General features: G+C 24.2%; 5 protein-coding genes and 1 long non-coding RNA gene across 6 annotated transcripts; 3 read left to right on the top strand and 3 right to left on the bottom strand.

Moving 5' to 3' along the window:
* Positions 1-6,065: 6,065 nt before the first annotated feature.
* Positions 6,066-9,828, bottom strand: LOC122854042 (gamma-1-syntrophin). The gene is given in 7 exon segments (XM_044154453.1): positions 6,066-7,002; positions 7,098-7,301; positions 7,469-7,693; positions 7,774-7,970; positions 8,619-8,802; positions 8,871-8,951; positions 9,273-9,828. Coding segments are annotated over 7 exon segments (1,062 nt in total). The 5' UTR covers positions 9,336-9,828; the 3' UTR covers positions 6,066-6,894.
* A 292-nt stretch (positions 9,829-10,120) lies between these two features.
* LOC122854041 (carboxy-terminal domain RNA polymerase II polypeptide A small phosphatase 1-like) lies at positions 10,121-11,789 on the bottom strand. The gene is made up of 5 exons (XM_044154452.1): positions 11,655-11,789; positions 11,194-11,319; positions 10,720-11,115; positions 10,475-10,657; positions 10,121-10,390 (listed from the first exon to the last, which is right to left on the bottom strand). The coding sequence occupies exons 1-5, from the start codon at positions 11,697-11,699 to the stop codon at positions 10,121-10,123; spliced, it is 1,020 nt and encodes a 339-aa protein (XP_044010387.1). The 5' UTR covers positions 11,700-11,789.
* Positions 11,790-11,977: 188 nt separating this feature from the next.
* LOC122855645 (mitochondrial nicotinamide adenine dinucleotide transporter SLC25A51) lies at positions 11,978-14,241 on the bottom strand. The gene is made up of 2 exons (XM_044157170.1): positions 13,485-14,241; positions 11,978-13,406 (listed from the first exon to the last, which is right to left on the bottom strand). The coding sequence occupies exon 2, from the start codon at positions 13,364-13,366 to the stop codon at positions 12,437-12,439; it is 930 nt and encodes a 309-aa protein (XP_044013105.1). The 5' UTR covers positions 13,367-13,406; positions 13,485-14,241; the 3' UTR covers positions 11,978-12,436.
* On the top strand, positions 13,903-14,374 carry LOC122855646. The gene is made up of 2 exons (XR_006374086.1): positions 13,903-14,033; positions 14,332-14,374. It is a non-coding gene; the product is annotated as an uncharacterized LOC122855646 (long non-coding RNA).
* A 1,845-nt stretch (positions 14,375-16,219) lies between these two features.
* LOC122855644 (ubiquitin-like protein 7) lies at positions 16,220-17,898 on the top strand. The gene is made up of 4 exons (XM_044157169.1): positions 16,220-16,484; positions 16,583-16,788; positions 16,861-16,997; positions 17,067-17,898. The coding sequence occupies exons 1-4, from the start codon at positions 16,340-16,342 to the stop codon at positions 17,707-17,709; spliced, it is 1,131 nt and encodes a 376-aa protein (XP_044013104.1). The 5' UTR covers positions 16,220-16,339; the 3' UTR covers positions 17,710-17,898.
* A 183-nt stretch (positions 17,899-18,081) lies between these two features.
* Positions 18,082-23,995, top strand: LOC122855643 (bumetanide-sensitive sodium-(potassium)-chloride cotransporter). Its single transcript, XM_044157168.1, has 14 exons — positions 18,082-18,933; positions 19,125-19,284; positions 19,342-19,629; positions 19,712-19,888; positions 19,955-20,094; positions 20,151-20,673; positions 21,093-21,214; positions 21,280-21,627; positions 21,759-22,000; positions 22,074-22,210; positions 22,291-22,621; positions 22,711-22,862; positions 22,935-23,046; positions 23,264-23,995. The coding sequence occupies exons 1-14, from the start codon at positions 18,706-18,708 to the stop codon at positions 23,397-23,399; spliced, it is 3,096 nt and encodes a 1,031-aa protein (XP_044013103.1). The 5' UTR covers positions 18,082-18,705; the 3' UTR covers positions 23,400-23,995.
* The last annotated feature ends 1,262 nt before the right edge of the window (positions 23,996-25,257 follow it).

Below are 25,257 nucleotides of genomic sequence, written 5' to 3'. Positions count from 1 at the left end.
CAAATTTTTATTTTTATAAGTTCGACTTTGATTTGAACTTGATTTACCTGTAATATTTTTCCGCGAAATTTTAAAAGATAAAAAAAATCAATTAATATTTATTTCTATAATTTAATAGATTCATTTTTTAATCAGAAATTTATTCGCAATCAACAATAATTTAAATTTATATTTACCATTAAATTAATTAATTTTTTTCTATCAAAAAAAATAAAATTAGATTTACTTTATCAAACATTTGCCGTTTTTTTTATATCATTTTTACGCAGATTAATATTTCATATTTTTTTAGAGCTCTAAAATCACGATTCAAGTATTCTTCAAATTAGAAGGACATGAGTATTTGTTGAAGAGCCTTAAATACTTCAAAACAACTAAATTTCATTTACTCGAAAAATTCATTTATTCAACTTCATGTCAAAATTAATTAACTGTATATAAAAATATTTTTAATTAACTATTTTAAATATTCATCAAGCATGTAAAAATAAAAAAAAACATTTGGAAATATATAAAAGTATCATTAAATACAAACAACCCTTCATTTAATTTCCTTCTTTTAAATTCATAAATTTTATAATTAAAAGTAATCATTAAAGCTGCCCTAAATTATTAACTATATTTTTTTCATCAACAATAATTAAATTTATGTTTTTATTTTATTGAGGTAAACCTACTTTTAAATAAAATTTACATTTATTTATTTCATTATTTATTTATTTTATTTTTTAAACCCTGAATATGCAATCAGCCACTACAAATATTTAAATCAACTGCATTTGTAAATACAAACAACATAAAATCGTTTGATTAAGTTTTAAATTTTATTTATCTATCATAAAAACAAATACATACATTTTAATAAATATTTAAAATGATATATTAATTATATTTTCAAATATATGTATCTAGATAAAAATTGAATAGAAAAAAAAATGATTATAAAATAGATTTTTATTGGTTTATATATTAAATGGAACATATTGCGTTGGTGTTGCATGGAATAATCTGTGTTCACACACGGTGCCACTAAATGAGTTACTTGAGTTGAAACGAGAGCTATAGTAAAATTAAAGGCAACGATAATTAAATTATGGTATGACATGTTATAACATTCCTTATAAGTGACAACTTTAAACCACACTCAACCTATGAAAACTAATTTCTCCATTTAATTATGTATAAATTAAAATTTTCATTATAAATAATGCATAATTATGTTTTTTAATTATTTTTTTTTCATTTGACCTCATCGTTTCTAAAAGCTTTTTTTTCTCATTTCAATTTACTATTATTTTTTTCTCGCAAAAACCCTTTATTCATATAATAAATTTTTTTTTTCTACGAGATTTTTTTAAATCTACCAGATGAATATTTCATTCTTTTGATAGTTTACCTCAAGAGTGAGAAGAAGGTGAGAAGAATAGACTTTTTAAAAGGATCTGGTTGAGATGAAAATAAAAAAAAAAAAAAATTGCACAAGTTTGTAATGGAAAAAGGAGCTTGAAGACGTTCTAGATGAGATCGATCCCCTCAGTCTATATGGGAACAAGCACGTGTATTTTTTTTTTCAACTTTTTTCTATTTTTTTTTTTTTATTATATTAATTCCAAAAAAGCTTGGAAATTTACCAGTGGATAGAAAAAAATATATACCTCAAGATTCATGTGAACATAAATAATCGCAAAAAAAAAAGCATTTTATTTTTAATATTGGATTATATATTTTGAAGATATAAATTTACTAATAAAAATTTGAGCTTGCAAACTGGTAGCAACTCACCCCTAAAAAACACAACACAATAGAGATGTCTAGTATCAAAAAAATGAGAAGAAAAAAATACGAGACGGAGACAATTTCCCTTGGCAAATTCACATGAGGTATTTTACCCTCGAGTCATAACCGAAATGCCCTGTGTGAATATGTGTCCTTGAAATTCAATCAATTCCAATGTTGTCAATGAAAAATATAAAAAAATTTAATAATTGACCTGGTATCAATTTTTAAGTGGGGGGAATTTTTTTCGGACAAAAAAAAGACACAAATATTTATCTATCAAAAAAGAATCACAAAAATTTTTTTATGTTAATTTTAGATCATCCCCAAAAATTGTTTAAAAAAAAAAAATCAATCCCCTCGATTGACAGAAATTTACAATATGACGTAGTCGATACGTCATTGTAAAAAAAAAAAAAAATGATTGATGATTTTATTTTTTTTTATTTTATTTTTACAAAGTTTGATTAATTTATTTACTTTTTTTTTTGTTTCATTTATTTTTCGTTGGTTGAATGAATATTTATTTTATTAGATGATTTATTTGTTTGACTTTTTTTTCCTTTTTTTTCGTGATATAGACTTGTAAATTTGACTCAATTTTGAGATGATACATATAGCTCGTGGAAAATAACCGACAGTGTAATATAGTTTGAGAATGTACATGCCATCGATGCCAATTTCCCTCAATGTTCATTTTGTATATATATAATACACGAATGTAAATTCAAACGCAAGAAATGATTGATGGCAGATTTGATTTCATCAAATACCAACGTGATATTATTATTATCAAATAAATATCAGGCAAATTTACAAAATAATTAAAATGATATTTAGAATTATTAAAATTTCATAGATTTAGATGAATACTTTATTATTTAATAAATGAAATATTTATATATAGAACTTCAAAGTAGAAATAAAAAAAAGAATTGAAAAATAAATTAAACTTTAAAAACTGATAAAGTCAATTTTAAAAATTAATATAATTGTTGTAATTTATCTTTGGAAATCTTGAGTAGTTTTAAAATAATTTTTTCAATTAAACTTTTTCATTCAAACAATTTAAAAATATTGATTTCGATAAAAAATATATATGAGAAAAGTTATCAATTGAAATGGATAATATTTTTTTAAAAAAGTAATTAAACTAACAATTATTGAAACGTACTTTGAGATAATTGATTGAGCAATAAATTAATTTTTTATAATAATAAAAATGAAATATTTTTAAAGGTAATTGTCAAACTTTTGTGGAGTAGAACAATATAAAGCATCATTGAATTTATAAAATAATAAATACACTTTTTGTAGTTAACTTGAATAGAACTTTGATATTGAAATTGAAAATTTTAACTATCATAATAATCATATTGAAAAGTTGAATTAATCCCTAGCTTTGAAATTGGTAATAATAAATTTTTAAAACTTGTCTATTATTGACAACAAATGAACAGCTTAAATTTTAATCCACGTTAAATTTTTAAAAGAACAATAAAGCTCACATTGCAGTATTAAATTTGTAACAAAAAAAAAATTATAAATTCTCTATTGTCTGCATCTAATATCATCAAACAATTTCATTTAATATCAAAATAAAATCATTTTTGAAATGAAATAAATAAAATAAAATAAATAATCTTTTATTTATTTATTTTTTTTTTTTTTCATTATAAAAAGAACAGTTGTCATCGATAATATTTGTGGGAGTGAGATTGATAAAAATTTATTTTTGGGAGTTTTAAAATTATAAATTTAATTTGTTGTTTGATTGGGCAATTTGAAAAAAAAAAAACCATTTATATAATTATTTTTTTTTATGTTGTTTTATTAATGCAACTTGTAAATGGTTGTTATTAAATTTTTTGAGGATATTTCTTAAGTGTTCAGTCAAGATTTACAGAGTTTGTATTCAAATTCAAATAAAAAAATGTAAACATAACTAATACAGAAGTTCAAAAAGACCAAAAAATAATTGCGTGAGGGCAAATACTTCCAATCATAGAACAAGTGAAGGAGTTTGAAGCTTACATGTTCTATGCAAGGAGGTATTTGCCCCAAGCTTTGGAAGTAACTGGCAGCTATTACATATACATGGTCGTAAATAAGAGGACGTAAATTTTAATAAATCATCCAAATCGCAACATCCACCATCAAGACTTGAACTGGAGACCTCCAGCACCGTAAGCTGGGTGCTTGCCAACTCAACCACAAGAGCATCTTGCTGTATACAGAGTTCAATATGGAAATATAAATGTAATGAAATACTCAAGTGATATTTTTTACCAAATAAATTAATTAAACTCAAAATCTTATCTATAAAAATAATATTCTTTCAGTGCTCAGACACGATTTACACAGTTTGTCCAAAAGCAAATTAAAAAATGTAGAAATAATTGATACCGTCTTTTAGTTAATAAAAAAAAAACACTAAATGAAAAATCAGTTATTTTCATTTATAGAAATTAAATAGCAAAAAAAAAAAGTGAAAAAAAAGTAAATGCACAAGAAAAACTCAAATTTTTCTTTCTCTTTTTCATTGAAAATTTATAGACGATATTATTTTTATTTTTGACGTGTTATTACCGGCAAATATAGGGTGAGTAAGTCGATAACATCGGAAAAGATATCGGATAACTAGTATATATATAAAAGTTGGTCGTTTCAAGACATGTACTCCTCCAATTCCCGTAAGAAGGGAAACAAAATCCACACTAATGAGACGTCTTAGTTGTCAAAAATAATCCAATAAAAATATGAGAATTATTAAGACTATATAAAAAAATAATTCACCTATTTTGTCATACTATTTATATCAAATTAAAAATCAAATAAATCAAATAATAATAATAATAAATAAACTAATAACGAAAATATTTTTTGGGAGGAAAATTTCATAATGAAAATAGCCATTTTTCAATAAGTTCTAACAATAATATAATATATTTTTTTTAAACATATTGTCAATTAGGGGGATAGACATTTTATATTAACAGATAAATTATTTTTTAATATATATATATTTTTTTGTGCGATAATCGTCAATTTCACAAACACTTACGGCCATGGGGCGATTGAAAAATTTTATTTTAAATATTTATTATTATTTATTTATTATTATTAATATTATTATTGTTTTTTTTGTTGTTGTTTTAGATGATATATATTATTCTATTATTTTAACAATCATACATAATTTGCGTGCTTTTGAATAAACAATTTAAAAAGCAATTTTAGGACATATTTTTTTATTTTTTTTTCTTATTAATGTATTAATGTTTTTGTTTAAATTTATTTATACTTGGTACGATTCTTAGGTAAACTTAATAATTGATAAATGATTCACAACACATTCATGAAATATGTTCACGTATATTTTTTTTTTCTTTTTGAACTGTTTTTTTTTTATGAAATTGTTTTTAAATTTCAAATGAATTTTAATGCTCTTAAAATATTAAAATTTTATTATTTATAACTATGTATTTTTTCTGTTTAAAAAAAAGTTGAGATTATTATCGATTTTATCTCGTTTAAATAGCTGAATTTTTTTTTAAATAAAATTGAAATTAAAATACACTTTTCTCGACGATATTTACTTATATATATATTTATTTTTTTTCTATATTAATCACACTTTATCTTAATTGATCTTTGTTATTACGTAATTGAACTGTATCCCAACGTTGTAATAATAAATTTAACAGTCAGTTGTTAATCAATTCTAATCGCAGAATTATATTTAGATATATATTTATTATTTATTTATCAATCTGCGATATTTTTTTTTTATATTGCATTTATTTATTTAGACACATATGCACACAACCTTTGTAATTTATCTATTCTTTTTTTCATTAATGAAAATCATATTTGAATTTCAACTAAAAAATAGTTAAATTAAATATCAATCTTGACCATGGTAACGTCAAAAAAAGAAAAAGAATTTTTATATATTAATTTATCAGTCAAGTAAATACTAAATAAATATGAGCACCATTATTCAATTTAAATAATTAATAATAAACTTGACTTTAGCATTAATATAACTAAAAAAAAATGAAATTAAAAAAATCAGATATTTCATTTCTCAACTCAGTGATATAGGCACTTTCTAATATTAAATTGAAATAATTATCAAATCGCACAATTGTCATGGATACTATCACTTAAGTAAATTAATACTAATTACTTAAATATAATTATAATTATTTGTATGACTATAGTTTGCGAATCGCAAAGGCCGCTGCTATGACGATGATATAAATTCTGGGCTATTATTTTTATAAATAAATAATGTACGTAAAATATGAGGAGGTAAAATATAATCAATATTGTGAGAGAAGAAACTAGTAGAGCCTAATTATAAATAACAAGACGTATTATTTAAAAATAATATTAAAAAACATAACAAGATAAATTTTATATTTATAAAAATTGAAATCGAAATTTCTATCGAAAAAAAAAAACAAAATCATTTCGAAATTTTTATTTAATTTATATATTTTTAATTATCAACAATTGCGTGAAAGTATTCATCAAGTGTTGATCAATAATATTCAATTGATAATTAATAATTATTTATGATTATATTTTATATTGCTACCATGGTCGTATTTTTTTTTTTATTATTAAAAAACATTGCGAGTATTATTTTTTTTATTGCATTATTTTTTTAAATTCATTTTAGAAATATTTTTTTATTTTAATATTATGTTTATTAATTTATCAAGCTTCATGTGTCAGAAAAAAACTTAATTTATTCTAAAAAATGCACCGCTGTATTTATATTTTTTTCATGTTCATGTTTTCAAGCCATTTAAGTAAATTTATTTATTTTTGTTTTTTATTTTTTAAAATTATAAAAAGTTAAAATTTGCAGACAAAATTCATTGGATTGAAATCTTAAAATGATATGAAAAAAAAAAAAAAAGTATTTAATTGCTATTAATAATTTTAATTATCTATATAGCAAATTTTTTTTTTTTCATCTTTTTTTGGATATGTGACTAGTACTTGAAAAATTTTGAAAAAAAAATAGGTTAAAAAATTATTAAACACTTACTCAACTCGTCGTTTCTATAATTGTCACGAATTTAATAAATTAAAGTACCTAATTTATGGTGTTGTTGATGTTAAAAATGTTGGATCTACTGCTGCAACTTTTGCCGTTAGAAATGCATGCATACAGAATAATAAATTCTGTAACTGTGAGCATTCCAATTCCTTAAAAAACAAAAAAACAAAAAGACAATAATAATAAATTGTAAAACAAATTTCTAAAGTTATTTGTATGATTTTTATAGAATAAAAAAACTTACCTTTGTCTCTATAGCTATACTGTCCAACTCTTGAAAATGTAATTTAAGTATACTTTTACCATCGTCACTTGATCCTCGCAATTGTGAAAATTTAAATCTCCATGCAGCTTCACCAAGGCCATCATAAGATAATGTAAATCCTTGAGACCATTCAAGTGTCAGACCAGCTGTTTTTCCATTAAATGTTACTGGAAAAGTTTTACTCTGAAAAAAACACAAAAAAAAAAGAAGAAACAATTTTTAAAAAACAATTTTTTCAAAAGCAAGTTTCCACAAAATACATACATACATACAAAAAAATAATATTTCAAAAAATGTAAAAGCAACTCTAAAGATTAAGAAATAATAAAAAAGAAAAAAAAACAACTTACTTTTAGATGAGTTACAGCTGAACAAACAGCAGTATGCCAAGCAGCTTCAACTCGTAACAACTCTTGTCTAGTTTCAACACTCAAATATCGTGGTGGTTTGCCAGGACTCTGTGCTAAAAAACAATGTTGTCTTTCATCAACATTTTCTGATTCTCTCATAACACGAAACATTGTTTGATAAACTTTAAATGTCAATGCACAACGAGACCAATCACCAATGTTGCACTGCAATTAAATTAACACAAAAATTTATTATTTAAAACTCAAATAGCTCATCATTTAAATTAGAAAAAAATAAAACCTACTGGTGGTGTTTCAAAGAGTAACAAATCTGGTCCTTTTAATGACAAAAATCTTGGCCTATAACTTTGCCATGGTTGATTACTATTGCTCACAGCTTCATTAACCCAGCCCATATATTCAATTCGTTCACCAACTCCAAAATTACGATTGTATAATTTCATCTGTTATGCAAAATTAATTATTAATAATAATACCATTTAATATTTTGTAGTATTACCAAATGTATTAGTCCATTTATATTCAGTATTACTTTTCACCATGTATTATTTAATTCTTGTACCATTTAAACCTCTAACTTCAAATGCATTTCTTCTGAGTTTATCAGTACCAAATATATATAAATATATCATCAACATAAATTATTTAAACATTTATTATAAATAAATAATAATTAATTTACCAATAACGTCAATCCATTAATTGATTTGATGAAATGCAGATTTGGATCCTTTTTGGACTAAGATTTTGAAATTATCCAATCTTCATCATCTTCTTCATTTGTTGGATTATCTAATTTTTCATCTTTTTCTAAATAATTCAAGCTCAATTAATATTTAATATTTAATCATCATTATTAAATCAATAATAATAACTTACCATTTTTTTGTAAAAATGGTTTTGCAGCAATAATGTTGTCACCAACATTGAAGATATTAACCATCATCATCATGCATATACATATATAATTCAAAATTTAAATAAAAACAATTGTCATTGAATGATTTATTATACCTAATGATAAATTCAAGTGTCCTTAATAAATAAAAGAAAATAACGTCAATTGAATATTCATGAGAAATTAATGTTAATTTATTGAATGAAAAATTTATATTCAATAATTTCTTACCTTTTATTATTGCATCGCCTACAAATAACTGTCCACATTGATCAGCAGCTTGACTTTTATATATCCTTGATATAAGAACTGGTAATTTATGTTCAGCACCACCTTTTATACTCAAACCAAGACCACCAATTTTTTGTCTTGTTATTTGTACCATTCGTTCTTGTTGACCTGGATTCATGATTTGCTTGGATAAATTCAATTATTCATTTTTTGTTGATTAAATGATAACATAGAATATATTTCAAATCACACGTCAAATTCCATTGATAAATTAAGTAACATTGGAATTGGTTTACTCTTGCCATCGCTGACAGTTATCATGCCCGTCCGGACCTGCAACAATAATTAGCTTCATTAACATTTGAAAATGTAGGAAATTTAATTTTATAAATTAATTAAAACTAATTAAATTGTCGGTTTAGATATAGGGGTCAATAGTCGTGACTTAATTAAATTTATAATGATGATAATAATAAAAAATACACACAAAAGTACTTGGTTGATTACGGTCGTGAGAATTATAAACGCCTTTCAAGGTGTACTCAACTTATTGATTTCAATAATCTTGCAATATAAAAAGTAGGTAAAAAGGCCACTTATGTTTTAAGTTAAAAAATATATGTGAATTTATATTTAGGTTAAATTAATAATTACCTTGAGTTTTTGATCAATCTTCTCCTCAATCGGAGTACTCATTTTTGTTGCGTTTATTCTCATTATTTATTTTATAAAAAAATGCACATTGATGCAATTTTAATTTGCCAAAAATAGAATGTCGTTTTGACAAAACATTTATCCAGATCTATGACACTTGGAATTGTTTTATCCATTATGAAAAAACTTTTTTATTATATCTCTTTTTTTTATTTTTTTAATATGTATGTAGTTTTTTTTTTGTATTTGATTTTTTGTTGTTGTTTTAAATTTGTTGAACCGTATTTATTGATCTTAGAGAACTCGTGTTTTTATTTTTATTTTTTTTTTTTAATAACAGTGAGACCGTGTTATTATTATGAGGACTGGCACGATTGGTGTCAACTTTATGACTGTTTGCAGTTTGAGAATTGAGATTGTCTCTGAGTCTCTGACACAGAGTGTCAAACAACAGTCAAGCAGGTTAAATATATTGTATCCTTTTTTTGCACATGCAAACAATTACTCGTTGCTCATTGCAAGTACAGAGGTGAATCATGTTGAACAATGTGGAAGAAATTATTATTATTATTCGGTCATGAGTTGGCCATCTTGAATTTTCTCTCTCTCTTGAGACATTTAAAGCGGTAAAATTTAAAAAATAAATAAAACAAATGAATGAAACATATTTTTTTATTTTTGTATTTTAAATAAATATTAATTTACTATTCATTTATTGTAATTTTTCTTTTTAAATCTTTTACATAATCTATACCAAAAATTAATAAATAATTAACATTTTTTTTTTCGAATATTTACAAAAGAAAAATATCAATTCAATATTATAAAAATGTAATTTTATTGGTCATCTAGTAGATGAAAAATGCTAAAATAAACTGAAGTCCGAAAAAAGACTTGGCAAATCTTTTATACCAAGCCATACTTTTTCTCTCATTTAGCCACTTTTCTTTGACATTATCTGGTAACAACTGATGATATGGATGATCCATGTTTGTAAGAACAGTGTATACATTTTTTTCAGTACTTAATTTTTCAAAAAATGGTATCAAATCACTCAGTGTAGTATCATTTAACTCTTCTTTTTTACAAGCACCACCAAACCATCCAGGAACAGGAACCTGTTAAATAAAAAAAAATTATAAATAAGCTCAATAAAATACAAATATATGTTTAAAAAAGTTGTATATTATTAATTTATTTACCGCATTGTCAGGTTGAAATTTATATCGAGTTTTAATATCATCAATGATGATAGTTTTTTCAAGAGTTCTACCAAGTTTACTCAAATCTTTAATATAATCTCCATTGTACACACATGATTTTCGAGATAACACTGCTCGAAATACTCCCCATTTATCAATATGTTTAGCCACCAACTCAGCATACTGAAAAATCAATAAATACATAAACAAAAATATTAATTTAATAATAAAAATTATCAACAAACCTCAGGTACAGCTGATGTAAAAAGTACACATTCATATAGTTGACCCATTGCCTGTAAAAACTCATCAACATGAGGTCTTTTTGACACATATTTTTTGTGTTGTTTTCCTTCATGTTCAAAAGACACAACAAAGCAATCATTGTCTTCTTGTGGACTATCTGTACTATATACAAGTGTCTCATCCAAATCAATTACCAAACATTTTTTATCGATATCTTGAGGTTTAACAGGTGGCAGTAAACAAGAAGGCAAAGTTTTTGGATTGTAATTTCGTCTATTTGCAAAATTATACAACGAACGTGACAATTTAATTTCCTTGATATTTTTAATGTCAGTTAGTAATTTTTTATTATTCAAGTGCCCAAGTACGTCATCTTTTTGGATAATGAAACTTTTCTAAATGAAAAAAAAAATATATTTTTAATGTGTATAAACAATAGGTGTATAAATATTAATTATTAATAAACAATTTACCTCAAAAATATTACTTGCAAATCTTTGTGAATTATAAAATGTAATTTTATTCGTAGAATCAATTTTTTGTGTAAATTTATTTAATTTTAGTGGCTTTGAAGAAACAATTGGAAGCATTGAAAAAACCTGAAACATCAATCAAAAATTTTTATATAATTTTTATTTTTATCAAAATAAAATCAAATGTGTCATCATGATTCATGATTTTAGTGTGATGTGTCACTCTGGGCTTCATGCTTATCTACACGTGTTTATGAGTTGTTTATTTTATCACACAATTGTTTATTTTTTAACACAAAAAAAAAAAAAAAAAAAAAACCCATCATTTGTTGAAAATAAAAACTCTAGCTTGCTCTAGCTTATTTATTTGGCTGTTTTTTGTAATTTATTTAATAAAAATTAGACAAATAATCAGAAAAATAATTATTACTTTTATAAAATTATTATAAAAAAATACTCACATTTGCTCTGATTGTCTCTCGATTTAATTTCACCAAACAATTCATTTTATTTTTTTTCTTCTTGAACACGACTTTTCTATATGAAAAATATTAATTATTAAGCCTGTCTAAACTCTAACGTCACCAAACGTGACCTGTTATTATTTTTTTTTTTTTTGTTGATAAATTCGGGGGTTTTAAGAGGGGGAACATCATAGAATCGTTAGAAATGTTAGAATTAGAATGTCGATATTGTAGACTATAACTAATTTATTATTATTATTATTTTTATTCACTATATAATAATAAAAAAAAAGATTGGAAATTTTTAGTAATTAAAAAAATGTTTTAAAATTTAATTTATAGTATTTTTTTATTATTTTTTGGATTATTTAATAACGTTGTAAGTTTTTAAAAATATTTTAACAATAAAATTATTTTTATGCAATTAATCATTGAATAAATTGATTATAAATTTTCATCTTGTATTTCTTATTTTTTTTGACCTTATCAGTCACACTTGATATTAATTTTTTTTTTCAATATATTCACAAAGTATTTTAAAATATTTTAGCTACTACGAAAAAAAAATTAAACAAATAATTAAAATATAAAATTTTGTACACATAAATAAATTTATTAATAATCATTCATAAAAATTTATAATTAAAAATCAAATATGAAATTGATATAATAAATTTCAATACAAATATAAATAAAAAAAAAAAAAAGAAAATATTTATTAAAATTTAATTTTATTTTTTTTTACTATTAAAATTTTTTTATATCACAAATTATATTATTTACAATAAAATAATATTTTTCAAAAAATCATAAGATGCATTAATAACACCCCAACTAATAAATGATCTCATGTAATTTAAATGAACACCCTGGTAAAATCCATTGAAGCTTCTATTTCTAGAAATCCAAATATCTCTCATAGCAAAAAATAAATTATCAAATCTACCACCAATTTTAGATTGCATATGTATTTTTAATACATTCATTGGATAAAATAGTGTACTTGTAAAACCACCAATTAATGCACCACTAACAAAATTTGATAAAAAACTTTCATCATTACCAATCAATTGTTTCGATTGATCCCTCAATGTAAAAAATGTTAAATTTGATAAACCATTTCTAAGAATTATTGGAAATAATCCACGATAACATTCAGTAAAACCATAATTTTGAAGAATAAATTTAAAAGCATGTGATGTATTTTTAAATTTATTATGATATCTCCAATCTTGTAAAAGTGTTTGAATTCTTTCAAGTGGCATTAACATTGCCTCAGCAGTACCAGCAACATTTGCAGCAATTATTTTTGATAAAATTGGCTGATTAATTAGTATCATTAATCTTGTACGACTTCCTTCATAAACACTAAACATAATACTTAGTGATAATGTTTTTTGACATAATGGTGGAAGTATACCACGATACAACAAACGTATGCCTTCACTTGATAATTGTTTAACAGCTTCATTTGCTGGTACTCCTTCAAGTATTTGACGAAATATTATTTTATTTATTGGATATGTTACTGTCACGTTTATCACTGCTGCACCCCATCCACAAATAAATTCACGTGTATCATTTGATGTTAATTTCAATAATGATCCAATTGATACAACATTTTCATTACTGTCAAATTTATTCAATGATGATTTATTTGTTACACTTATTGTTGGAAATATTTTTTCTCTTAATTTTTCTGGATCCATTATTGCACAATTTTTTTTATGTTTTTTTTTTCTTGACAGTCTGAATTAATAAAAAAAAAAAAAAATTTAATTTAGTTATTTTATTCATTTGATTTATTTATATTTATTTATGACTCACCTATTTTGTTAATTAATAATTTAATTTTTTTTTTTCATTAATTTTGGAGCAATGTATTGATGAAGAAAATTTATTAAACGACATAACGACTTGAAGGTTATATAATGAATTCAATGATCATTTTATCAACAATAAATGCATTTTTTATTGTCGTTTTATTGTCACTATTTCAATGATGATTTAATTATTATTAAAAAGATAAATAAAAATGAAAATTTAATATAAATAATACATGGGTCAAATATATATTGATGTTTTTTTTTGGTTTTTGACAACTTTGGTGTTTTTATATAAATTATGATTAAGATTTAAGGCAGTTTGCATAAAAGCTGATAAAAGCAATAAAAGCTACATGAAAATTGATGATTGATGGAAATATAACCTCAATATTGAAAATATAAAAAACAATAAAAACAACAGTGTACGTGTCAACTGTCAAGTGTCATTGATTGTTATTAATTTTCTTTTGCAAATTGTTTTTAATTAAATGATAAATAAAATACAATTAATATAGAAATTGGATAAGAGAATTTAACAGCAACAAAACTGGTAAATAATTGAAATAATTGAATTTATATATATGGCTGATAAAATTATTGATAAACATTGAAAAAAAAAAAATATTTAAATATTTAATAAACAATATTTAAAATTGAAATTAATTATTTACATTTTAATAATGTTTATGAATAAATTTAAATAATATTATTGATAAAAAAAAAAATAAAATAAATCAGTTGACAGATAACAGCTGTTTAGTGTTTTTTAATTCAAGCCGGTTTAATGTTTTTTTTTTCCTTCAAAATAATTTAAATATATAAACATTAAAATGTTGTTTAATTTTCAGATAACAAGATGCGTCAATTAAAAGGAAAAACAAAAGAAACAAATAAACAAAAAAAAGAAAGAAGGAAGGAATTTTTGGAAAATAAAGAACGAGCATTTACAATTGTCTTGCCAACAATTGTTGCTGTATTTTTATTAATTGCAGCTTATGTTTATATCAAGACACGACCTAAATCATTGGAATACTAATTATCATATTATTTCAAAAATACATTTATTAATAAATTTTGCTTCTATGTGTTTATTAAAATTTAAAAAACCAATGTAACGAAATTTTCGTGTCATGTCCAAAAAAAAAAATATATATTTCAGTTAATTAATTAATGTAGTCCGTTTTAATTAATTTAAAAATCAATTTATTTATACCTGAATTTTAATTGCAATTTAATCGTTTTAACGTTTCTCCGAAAATTTCTTCACCCGAGTTTTTCGGAGGAACGGCCGAAAAAAATTTCCCTTGTCAGAAATCTCGGAGAAAATACGGAGTTACCGAAGAAACGATCAGAGTAATCGCGGAGAAATATTTTCACCAGCCCAAGTAGAAATACGAGTCAAATTGAGGTCACTTTTTGACTTTACATATTAATTTGATATGAGAAGTCAAAAAATTGACTTTCATTTCTACCTGGGAGGGACATCAGATTAATTTTTTAAAAATAGGACTTTATTAAACAGGACATTCGTTCCCATGTCTGGATAGAATTTAGCATATGGTAACTCTATATAACGTGGTTGCAATATTTTTATTTTTATATGATATATCCAAGTCTTTGTAAGAAGCGATTAGGCTATCACTACTTTCACTATTGCTGCTGTGTTGTTCTACTGATATAGGAACGTTAACAATATTATGTTTTAACATTGGATTTTTTGGAAGAATTATTTCTTCTTTTATGCGCGTGCATTTAATGATTCTTCTAATTCACATAATTCTTTTTTTTCTCTAAATGTATGATGATTTTTTTTAAACATGCCTGAGATTGACGGGCAGATCTACGGCAACACATCTATCAAGATATATCGTATTTTTTCCCGGGTCCCAACGTGTTCTCTTCACTGGGAATTTCAATTTTCTGAAACTAACAAATGAATAGATGATAGATTTCGACTAATGAACTCGAGTCGAATTCAACCCCGGAAAAAGTTCATTTCCATCTCCTCAATTAATTTTATGTGAGTAATTATTTAGTGATCACTTAATAATTACTCAGATAAAATTAATTGTGCAGATTGAAATGAAGAGTAAACTTTTTTTCGGGGTCGAATAATTACTTTGAACTTTTACCGCACTTTTTTCCGAAAAAGTCAAACGTGGAGAAAAATAGAAAGAAATATTTGTGACTCGGAAAAATTTTTCCGAAGATTTCTTCACCCGAGTCTTTTGGAGAAACGGCCGAAAAAATTTTTCCTCGTCAAAGATCTCGGAGAAAATTCGGAGTTACTGAGGAAACGATCGGAGTAATCGCGGAGAAATATTTTCACCAGCGATAGCAGATTAAATGGAAAAAAAAAAAATCTTGACAAATCAGGACATTTTATATTAGAAGGACATTATCAGGACTCGTTCCCCATATATTCCCAAATCCCCAAATCAGGACATGTCCTGATTGGTCCTGATCAAATTTCGCATATGGTAACCCTAGTAAAGAGAGAAACAAAAATTATAAAATTATTTTTTTATGGATCCAATTTCTTATTAAATACAATTTTAATTATCTGCGTAATTTTAGTATTTTCTTATTAATACAAATATAATTAATTAATTAATTAATTAATGAGAAAATATATAATTTTCAGAAATCATTTTCTAATTTATTGACTGAAACAAAAAAGATTCCAACATTTTCCAGTAGAGGGACAAAAAAATATTATTGGTCTCTCTCTCTACTCAAGTCTCCTTGGTGCACCTTGGTGTCAACAACAAAAGTCAAAAACAGTCAAAAACAAAAATCATCGTGCCTCGATTATTTATTTAAAAAAGATCATTGCTAATATAAAAATTATAAAAAATGGCAAGTGAATTAAATATTGGTGTTTATGTTGATCCAGAATCATCATCAAGGATAAAATTAAATTGTGTTAATTTAAATACAAAAGTTGACACAATGAAAGTAATGATATCGGACAAGGCTAACCTTCAAAAAGACCTCATTGGTAAAAATAATTATAACAATAAATAAAAATGTTAAATTTTCCTTTGTTTCAATATTTTTAATTAATAATTATTATCTATTTTCTATTAAATCAACTAGATCTTGTTTATTGTGGATGTATCCTTGAGGACGATTCAACACTTGAATCATATGGTTTAAAAAATGGATCAATTGTTCATGTTTTAAAAAAAAAAATAGAAAAACCAAAAACACAATCAACACCAGTTCCAGAAGCAACAATTCTTCAATTAGCTGCAACATTCAAATCATTCAGTAATAATGCATCTTTAAGAAGTGCACTTCATGTAAGAAAAAAAATAACTATTTTAATATTTATTTAAAAACATACAAATATAAATATTTATTTTTAATTTTAGCGATTGAGTAAACGTCCAGAGTCACTTGAAAATATAATTTTATCAACACAAGGTTTATATGATGATGCTGTTGCAATGGCAATGCTTCAAGATCCTGATTTAATGGCTCATTTTACTGATCCAAACACAGTCAGAAAGTAAGTAATTATAAATTATTTATAATGATTATTATAAAGATATTTTAATTTAAATTATTCATTTAATAGAATTGCTGAACATCATCCAGTTTTACTTGAAGCAGCTCAAATGATTGCTGCTGTTGTACATCTTGATGCTCGTAATGCAGCAACAGCTCCTGGTCCAGGACCATCATCTATGAATGCACCACCAACAACATATCCATATGGTCTTGAAAATTTATCTGAAGATGAAGATATGACTGGTGATTCATCACAATCATCAGATTCACCAGTTACAAATGGTGCAACTTATTCATCATCAATGATAACAACATCACAACTTGCTCGTGCTCTTTCACGTGCTGGTACACGTTCATCTGGCTCAAATCAATCATCCTCATCAACGTCAAGTACTGCTGCTACTGCTGCTCCATCAAATACTGGAAATTCTAATTCAGCTGGTATTAATCCATCATCTGGTACTGGTTTAATAACACCAGAAATGTTTTCACAAGCAATTCAACAAGCTTTTGCTGCTGGTGGTGCACGTACATCAAGTGGTGCACCAATAATACTTCCACAAGCTGCTGATTTTCAAAGACAATTAACTCAAATGCATGAAATTGGACTTATGGATGATGTTGCTAATGTCCAAGCTCTTCAATTCACCAATGGTGATGTTCAAGCTGCTATTGAACTTGTATTTAGTGGCTTCAGGGATAATATTTAATTTAAAGACTCATTTTTTTTCTTTCTCTTTATAATTTTAAATAATACTATTGTTGTGATTTAACGTAGAATATTAAAAAAAAAATTCAATTGATTGTAATTATTGGCTTGGAATCAATACATTGAATTATTATGATTTTTTGAATTAACAATCCCCAAATTTTATATGAAAAATAATAAATTATCTCAATTAAATTTTGCTGTTTTATTTTATTTATCGTCTCATTTATTTTTTCAAGTTGGTTGAAGTAAAATGATAAATTGAATAGTCAGCACGTTAAAGTAAATTTACTAGTCTAATTAAAAAATTCATGTCACTTTATATTGATGATGAATTTTCTTGATACAATGTCAACTAAAATTTAGCTCTCAGTTGAGATACAGATATTCACCAATCAAGATTACTTGTGCTCGTTAATTTACATATAGTTTTTTTTTTTTTTTGATTATTTTTTATTAAAATATATATTTTTTTTCTTCACTCAATAATCATCAATTTTATATTATTAAATATTTTTCAGTAAAATATATTTAAAGTGACTGGAAATGAATGAAATTCTCTTCATCCAATTAACATTTAAAAACTTGATAAATTTTTTAGAAAAAAATATTCATCTCTTATTGTAAATCCAGAATATTTTCCTAATATTAATTATTAAATTTTTAAGGTATGTATTTAATTTATTAATTTAATTAAAATACTTTATGTTCAAAATATGGATAATGGATTGATAATTAAAAAAAAAATATAATTACACCAACTAAATTAATTAATTGAAGGAAAAAAAAAATTCTAGCTTTGGTAATTTTTCTGGATCTATATTAAAAATAAGAAATAATTAAGTAATTGTCTACATAGATTGTTATTGAATAATTGTTTCAAGGTAAAAAAGCGTTAATTGTCATAAAGAGTAACAAAAATTTATTGACTGATGTCATGATGAATAAATAAACTGATAAATAAATTATCAAATTATATTTATAAAAATATTTAAAAATGGATTTCGAAGAAGTTGAAATGACAACAAGATTTCATGTTAATCGTGTTAATACTCTGGATGGTATGACGAGTTTTTTAAAAGACGATGAAGAAGCTAAAAAATCACAAAGACACATGACTTATGAGGCCCTACCACGTCTTGATAATTATAGAAATGTTATGAGTATTCAAGCTGCTCATAGACCATCCCTAGAAGAATTACACGACTCCACAGTATTCAATAAGGTATAAAAATATATTTTACATTTAATCATTTATTGATTTTTCAACCTTGGAATATATAATAAAATTATTCAAGCATGACAAGTTAACTTGAGAATTACTGCTTTATATAAAATTTATCATGTAACAGAAACAGAGAGAGAAAGACAACCTTCACATTCAATAAATGTAAAAACAATTTATTTTTTTTAAAGGGAACAGGAATCAGTACATTGCCAACTAATTCAAGAAAAATTAATTCAACTGGTTTAAAATTTGGATGGATCCAAGGAGTTTTGATAAGATGTTTATTAAATATATGGGGAGTTATGTTGTTTCTTCGATTATCATGGGTCGTTGCACAAACTGGAATAGGTAATTTAAATAAAAATATAAAGCAAAGCATTTTGTAATTTATTATATATTTTTAAGGACAAGCAATATTGTTAATTTTAACAACAAGTACTGTCACAACAATAACATCATTGTCAATGTCAGCAATAAGTACAAATGGATTGATCAAAGGTGGTGGAACTTACTACATGATATCAAGATCACTTGGTCCAGAATTTGGTGGATCAATTGGTTTAATATTTTCGCTAGCAAATGCAGTTGCTTGTTCAATGTATGTTGTTGGATTTTGTGAAAGTCTATTAGATTTATTAAGACCATATGGATATTGCATAATTGATTGTCATGATTGGGACACAAGAATAATAGGTTAAATAAATTTTACAAGAAAATTAACATATTTTATCTTTAATAAAAAACGTTTTTAATTTTTAATTTTAATAATTATTAGGCTGTATAACAATCATAATTCTTCTTCTTATTGTGATGATTGGAATGGAGTGGGAAGCCAAGGCACAACTTGGTCTATTAATTATTCTGTTAATTGCCCTGGCTGACTTTTTTATTGGTACTATAATCGGTCCAAAGAATGACAATGAAAGAGCCAAAGGTTTCATTGGATACAATGGTAATTATCATTTAATTAGATAATTAAAAAATATAATTAATTGATCATTAATATTTTTTGTTTTAGCTAAATTATTTGCTGAAAATTTTCCATCAGATTATCGAAAATTTGAAAATATTGAGTATGATTTTTTTTCAGTACTTGCAATATTTTTTCCAGCTGCTACTGGAATTCTTGCTGGAGCAAATATATCTGGTGATTTAAAGGTAGCATTTAAATCTAAAAAATCATTAATTTATTTATTAAAAATTATTATTTTTAGGATCCACAATCGGCAATACCAAAAGGTACACTTCTTGCAATATTGCTAACAACAATGTCATACATTTTTATGGCATTAACAATTGGCACAAGTGTGTTGAGACAAGCATCTGGAAATTTAAGTGATTTACAAACATATCAAAATACCTCACAAGTATTATTTAATGATAGTACTAATATTATGAATAATACAAATACCTCGAGTTATCAAACAATGAGTGTAGAAAATTTAAGTAGTTTTGGTACATTATTTAATTGTACTGGTAATTGTAAATTTGGTACTCACAATAGTTTTCAAGTTATTGAACTGGTATCATTATTTGGACCATTTATTTATGCTGGATGTTTTGCAGCAACATTATCAAGTGCATTAGCCTCACTTGTTTCAGCTCCAAAAGTATTTCAAGCACTTTGTCAAGATAAACTTTATCCTGGTATATCATGGTTCAGTCGACATAATGAGAAAGAACCAATTAGAGGATATCTTTTAACTTTTGTCATTGCAATGGGATTTATTTTGATTGGTAATTATTTTTATATAAAAGTCACGTTAAACCGACAGACAGATCAAAGTGGAAGCCTATAAATTTTAAACTTCAATTATTACTATGAATAATAACTATAAAAAAAAAACAAGACAATTAACTTGCTCAATCAACAAAATATAGTAATTTTTTACTATAGAAATTAAATTAATTAAAAAAAATAATTATCATAATTTTATTAAAATTAGACAATCTTTTTCTTTTAGATTTTTCAAATGAAAAAAAAAAAAAAAAAAACTATTAATCAATTTGATTATAATTTTTCTATCTTTTTATTCTTTGAATTTTCGGAAATTAATTTTTCTTGATTAAATTATTTAATTTAAATTTAGTCCACTTAATTCCATTGAAAATAAATAAAGGAAAAAAATAATTTATAAAATGTAAATAATTTCTAGGTAACCTGAACTCAATTGCACCATTAATATCAAATTTTTTTCTGGCTGCATATACACTAATAAATTTTAGTACATTTCATGCATCTTTAGCTAGACCAGTTGGTTGGCGTCCGACATTTAAAGTAAGTACTAAAACTTGTTGAATTTATTATTTATTAATTTTAATAACTAAATTGATTTATTATAGTATTACAACATGTGGTTGAGTCTCGTTGGTTCAATTTTATGTATTGCTGTTATGTTTCTAATATCATGGTCAACAGCATTACTAACACTTGGTACAGTTATGGCACTATATCTAATCGTGTCATATAGAAAACCCGATGTCAATTGGGGATCAACAACACAAGCACAAACTTATAATAATGCATTGACATCAGTACAGTTATTAGGCAGAGTTGAAGAACATGTTAAAAATTATAGACCACAGATATTGGTACTATGTGGTCCACCAAATTCAAGACCAGCATTGATTGACTTTGCTCATCAAATTACAAAAAATCAAAGTCTATTAATATGCGGACACATCGTAAAAGTATGCAAATGAAATTATTATTTCTCAATATCAATAAGAAACTTTATGGTGAAAGTTTTATTATCACAAATGTGTTTGGCTTTTTTTTAAATTACAATTCGTGTTTATTTATTATTTTTTTTATGTTGCAGAATTCATTACCCTACAAAACTAGGTCAGCAATGATTGCCAAGTATACAACTTGGTTTATAAACAATAAAATAAAAGCATTTTATAATATTGTAGATGAAGCTAATTTTCAAAATGGTGCTACGTCTTTATTACAAGTTGGTGGTATTGGAAAGCTACGACCAAATATACTGATGATTGGATATAAACAAGATTGGACAACTTGTTCTCGTAATGATCTCACAATGTATTTCAACGTGATGCAGTAAGTTAAGCTAATAAATAATAAAAACCAAAACATTATTATCTTAATTATTATTTTTTTTTAAATTAAAAAGCAAAGCTTTAGATATGCATGTTGCTGTTTGTATACTTCGTTTAAGTGGTGGTCTTGACTACAGTATGATTGTAAACGAAAATGAAGATCCAGATAATCAAGCAACCTTTAAACATGGATTTTCTCAACTTAGTCAAGGTTAATATAAAAAAAATATTCAATTTTAAATTGATACATCAAAAGAATTTAAAAAAAAATAAATTTATTTATTTATTCAGCAAGTAGTGCTTCAGACATTTCCATGCCTGGTAGTCCTCAGCTTCAACAACGATCAAAGATTATTAATGAAATGCCAGATGCATCAGTTGGTAGCTCACGTGAAAATAAACCAAGTATTTATTCAATATCAAAAGACATGATTTATTCACTAACAAAATTTAGAAGAAAAGAAAAAAAAGGTACAATTGATGTTTGGTGGCTTTATGATGATGGTGGTCTTACACTTTTGTTGCCCTACATCATTGGAACACGACGTAATTGGTCAAACTGTAAACTTCGAGTTTTTACTTTGGCAAATAAACACTCAGAATTGGAATACGAACAAAGAAAGTAGGTTCAATGTGTTTATTTAATTCTTATCGTATTTGAATTTTTTTTTTATTTGTTGAATATTTAATATTGAAAATTTGTTATTTCAGCATGGCTAGTCTACTGTCTAAATTTAGAATTGATTATTCAGCCTTGAAGGTCATACCTGATATATCAACACCAGCACAGTCACGAACTAAAAATTTTTTTGATCTTCTTATTGCAGATTTTCAAACTTCAACATCTTCTGATAATCAAGATGGTTAAAGCAATTTTTATTTTGCTTTATTTTGTTTTAATTTGGGATAATTATTTTTTGCTTAATTATTTTTAGGAACAATTGTTACTGATAGTGAACTACTTGCTATGAGTGAAAAAACAAATCGACATTTAAGATTGAGAGAATTACTTATTGATAATTCAATGGAAGCAAATCTTATTGTTATGTGAGTATTTTTATTTTTATAGATTATCAATTTGTTTGACTGAATATTTATTTTTAACTTGAAACATAAAACAAATTATAAATTCAAATAAATATTAATGTTTTTGTTTGTTTTATTATTTAGAAGATATTTTCAAGTTTTTATTTTTTTATCAACTGGTTTTTAAATCGATGAAGCATTTATTTTTTTTCTTTTTGTTGTATTAAATTATTTTTAGGACTTTACCAATGCCACGAAAAGGAGCTGTCTCTGCTCCCTTGTATATGGCCTGGCTAGAAATACTCACAAGAAATATGCCACCATTTTTACTTGTCCGAGGAAATCAATCGTCAGTTTTGACATTTTACTCATGAATCTATCTTTTATATTCTTCGAGATAAATTACTCAAATTTACGTTGAATTGGAATTAATTAATTAATTAATTATCAGCTAAGAAAAAAATATACATCCAAGCAATAGAAATGAAGAAATAGATGTGTTTTAGAATAATAATTAACATTAATTAATTTTTATGGCAATAATAAATTAGTAAATTAATCAATTAATATTTACAAATAAAAATTTCGAATTATTTTTTCGATTATAAATATTTCTTAGACAAGTTTATAATATCATTTTCTATAGTAACATTTTTAATAAATCGAAAAAAATAAATATTTAAATAATACTGTTAATTTAAATAAATATAAAAATTATTTATTAAAATTATTCAATAAAATTAAGGCTATTTAATACTATTTTTAATTTATTCTTTCATAATTTTATCCTTAAAAAATTACAACTGACTAATTAACAATCAATATAACTTGCAAAATTTTTTTAATATTATAATTGTTTATGTAAAAAAAATATAGCCTTGTTACAATATGTATATAATAAAATAAATTTCCAAAACAATCAAGAGAAAATCGAGTCGAATAAATATACACATTGCAAGTTGAATCAAAGTGTTGACCTCTAATCGAAGAAGGTCTTCTTCGCTCATTGAATCCCAACAAAGTTTCGTAATAAGTTTCTTGATTTTTAATTATTCTAATTTTATTAACCACTTCCTATCAATTAATAGTAATACCAATCAAGCATAAAATTATAATTCAATTTAGAAATTTTATCTAACAAAAAAAAAAAAAACGAAATAAAAAAACAAATTACAGTATAAATTTTAATGTCAAGATCAACAATCTCGTCTTTCCAAATTTTAGTAAACCATCAAGGTGTTGTATTATTATTTTTTTTTTATTCAAATTTTATTCACGTACAATATAAAAAATATAAAAAAATATATTGACCTTGGCAAAGGTTAAATTATAATTATATTTTCATAATTATTTTCTTTTTTTTTTTTATTGACAAGTCGTGGAATAATTATTATAATTAAAAATTTTTAGTGTTCATGACAAAGTGAGATGAAAAGTCCTTGCTATTATCATCACAGTAAGTGTAAATAAGTATGTGTCAAGGATAAAGTAACATGGATATAAACAAGGCAATTCAACTATCAGAAAAATAAAAGAGAAAATCTCGATCGAAAAAAATTTAAAAAAACTAAAAAAATATATAAAGAGCTCATGACCCGGAACAAGTTGAAGCTATTAAAAAATTATTCATTTAAAAAAACTTATCCCAGATTTGTTTTATGGATTCTTTTATGGAAATTATGTATTTTTCGTTTTGAATTGAATTTTATTATGAATAATAAATTTATACACTTTTTAAAAAATTTATTTTTACGAATTGAATATTTCGTTACATCAGAAATATGATATTATTTTCAAATCCACGTAGTGTTGATAATTCCTGTGTGTCAAAGAGGCGTTATCGATAACACTCTATGTACGCAAGTATGAATTTTTCCATTAAAAATTATAGATAAATCAAGGGGGCGTTTATATACGCTGATTAATTATATATTATTTATTGGCATATCTCAAAAATTCAATAAAAAAATTAATTTTATATTTAGAATAATTAATTGGTATAGAAAAAAGAAAAATTCAAAAGTTCAATTAGAAATGTAATTGGCAAAGAAAATGTCAAACAAATTTATTAACAGTTATTATTCATTAATTGTCAATAAATTTCTGATAAATAAAAAAAATATTTTCACATAAATATTTAATTATAATTAGTTAATTAAATAATAAACGAAAATAATAAAAAAAAATTGTCAAATAAATTTATGAAAAATATTTATTATTATTTATTATTAA

Source organism: Aphidius gifuensis, linkage group LG4 (genome assembly GCF_014905175.1).
Source record: "Aphidius gifuensis isolate YNYX2018 linkage group LG4, ASM1490517v1, whole genome shotgun sequence".
Taxonomy (NCBI): domain Eukaryota; kingdom Metazoa; phylum Arthropoda; class Insecta; order Hymenoptera; family Braconidae; genus Aphidius; species Aphidius gifuensis.
This window is presented reverse-complemented; position numbering and strand designations above follow the sequence as displayed.

What these genes read in the sequence shown, in the direction of transcription:
- LOC122855645 (XM_044157170.1), bottom strand. Translation starts at nt 13,366, where the DNA reads ATGGATCCAGAAAAATTAAGAGAAAAAATATTTCCAACAATAAGTGTA.
- LOC122855643 (XM_044157168.1), top strand. Translation starts at nt 18,706, where the DNA reads ATGGATTTCGAAGAAGTTGAAATGACAACAAGATTTCATGTTAATCGT. An exon ending in AATGGGATTTATTTTGATTG is followed by an intron (nt 20,674 to 21,092) that starts GTAATTATTTTT and finishes AATAATTTCTAG; the next exon opens with GTAACCTGAACTCAATTGCA. An exon ending in TATGCGGACACATCGTAAAA is followed by an intron (nt 21,628 to 21,758) that starts GTATGCAAATGA and finishes TTTATGTTGCAG; the next exon opens with AATTCATTACCCTACAAAAC.
- LOC122854041 (XM_044154452.1), bottom strand. Translation starts at nt 11,699, where the DNA reads ATGAATTGTTTGGTGAAATTAAATCGAGAGACAATCAGAGCAAAT. An exon ending in TTACATCAGCTGTACCTGAG is followed by an intron (nt 10,658 to 10,719) that starts GTTTGTTGATAA and finishes TTGATTTTTCAG; the next exon opens with TATGCTGAGTTGGTGGCTAA. An exon ending in AATTTCAACCTGACAATGCG is followed by an intron (nt 10,391 to 10,474) that starts GTAAATAAATTA and finishes TTTATTTAACAG; the next exon opens with GTTCCTGTTCCTGGATGGTT.
- LOC122855644 (XM_044157169.1), top strand. Translation starts at nt 16,340, where the DNA reads ATGGCAAGTGAATTAAATATTGGTGTTTATGTTGATCCAGAATCATCA. An exon ending in CCTTCAAAAAGACCTCATTG is followed by an intron (nt 16,485 to 16,582) that starts GTAAAAATAATT and finishes TAAATCAACTAG; the next exon opens with ATCTTGTTTATTGTGGATGT. An exon ending in CTTTAAGAAGTGCACTTCAT is followed by an intron (nt 16,789 to 16,860) that starts GTAAGAAAAAAA and finishes TTTTAATTTTAG; the next exon opens with CGATTGAGTAAACGTCCAGA.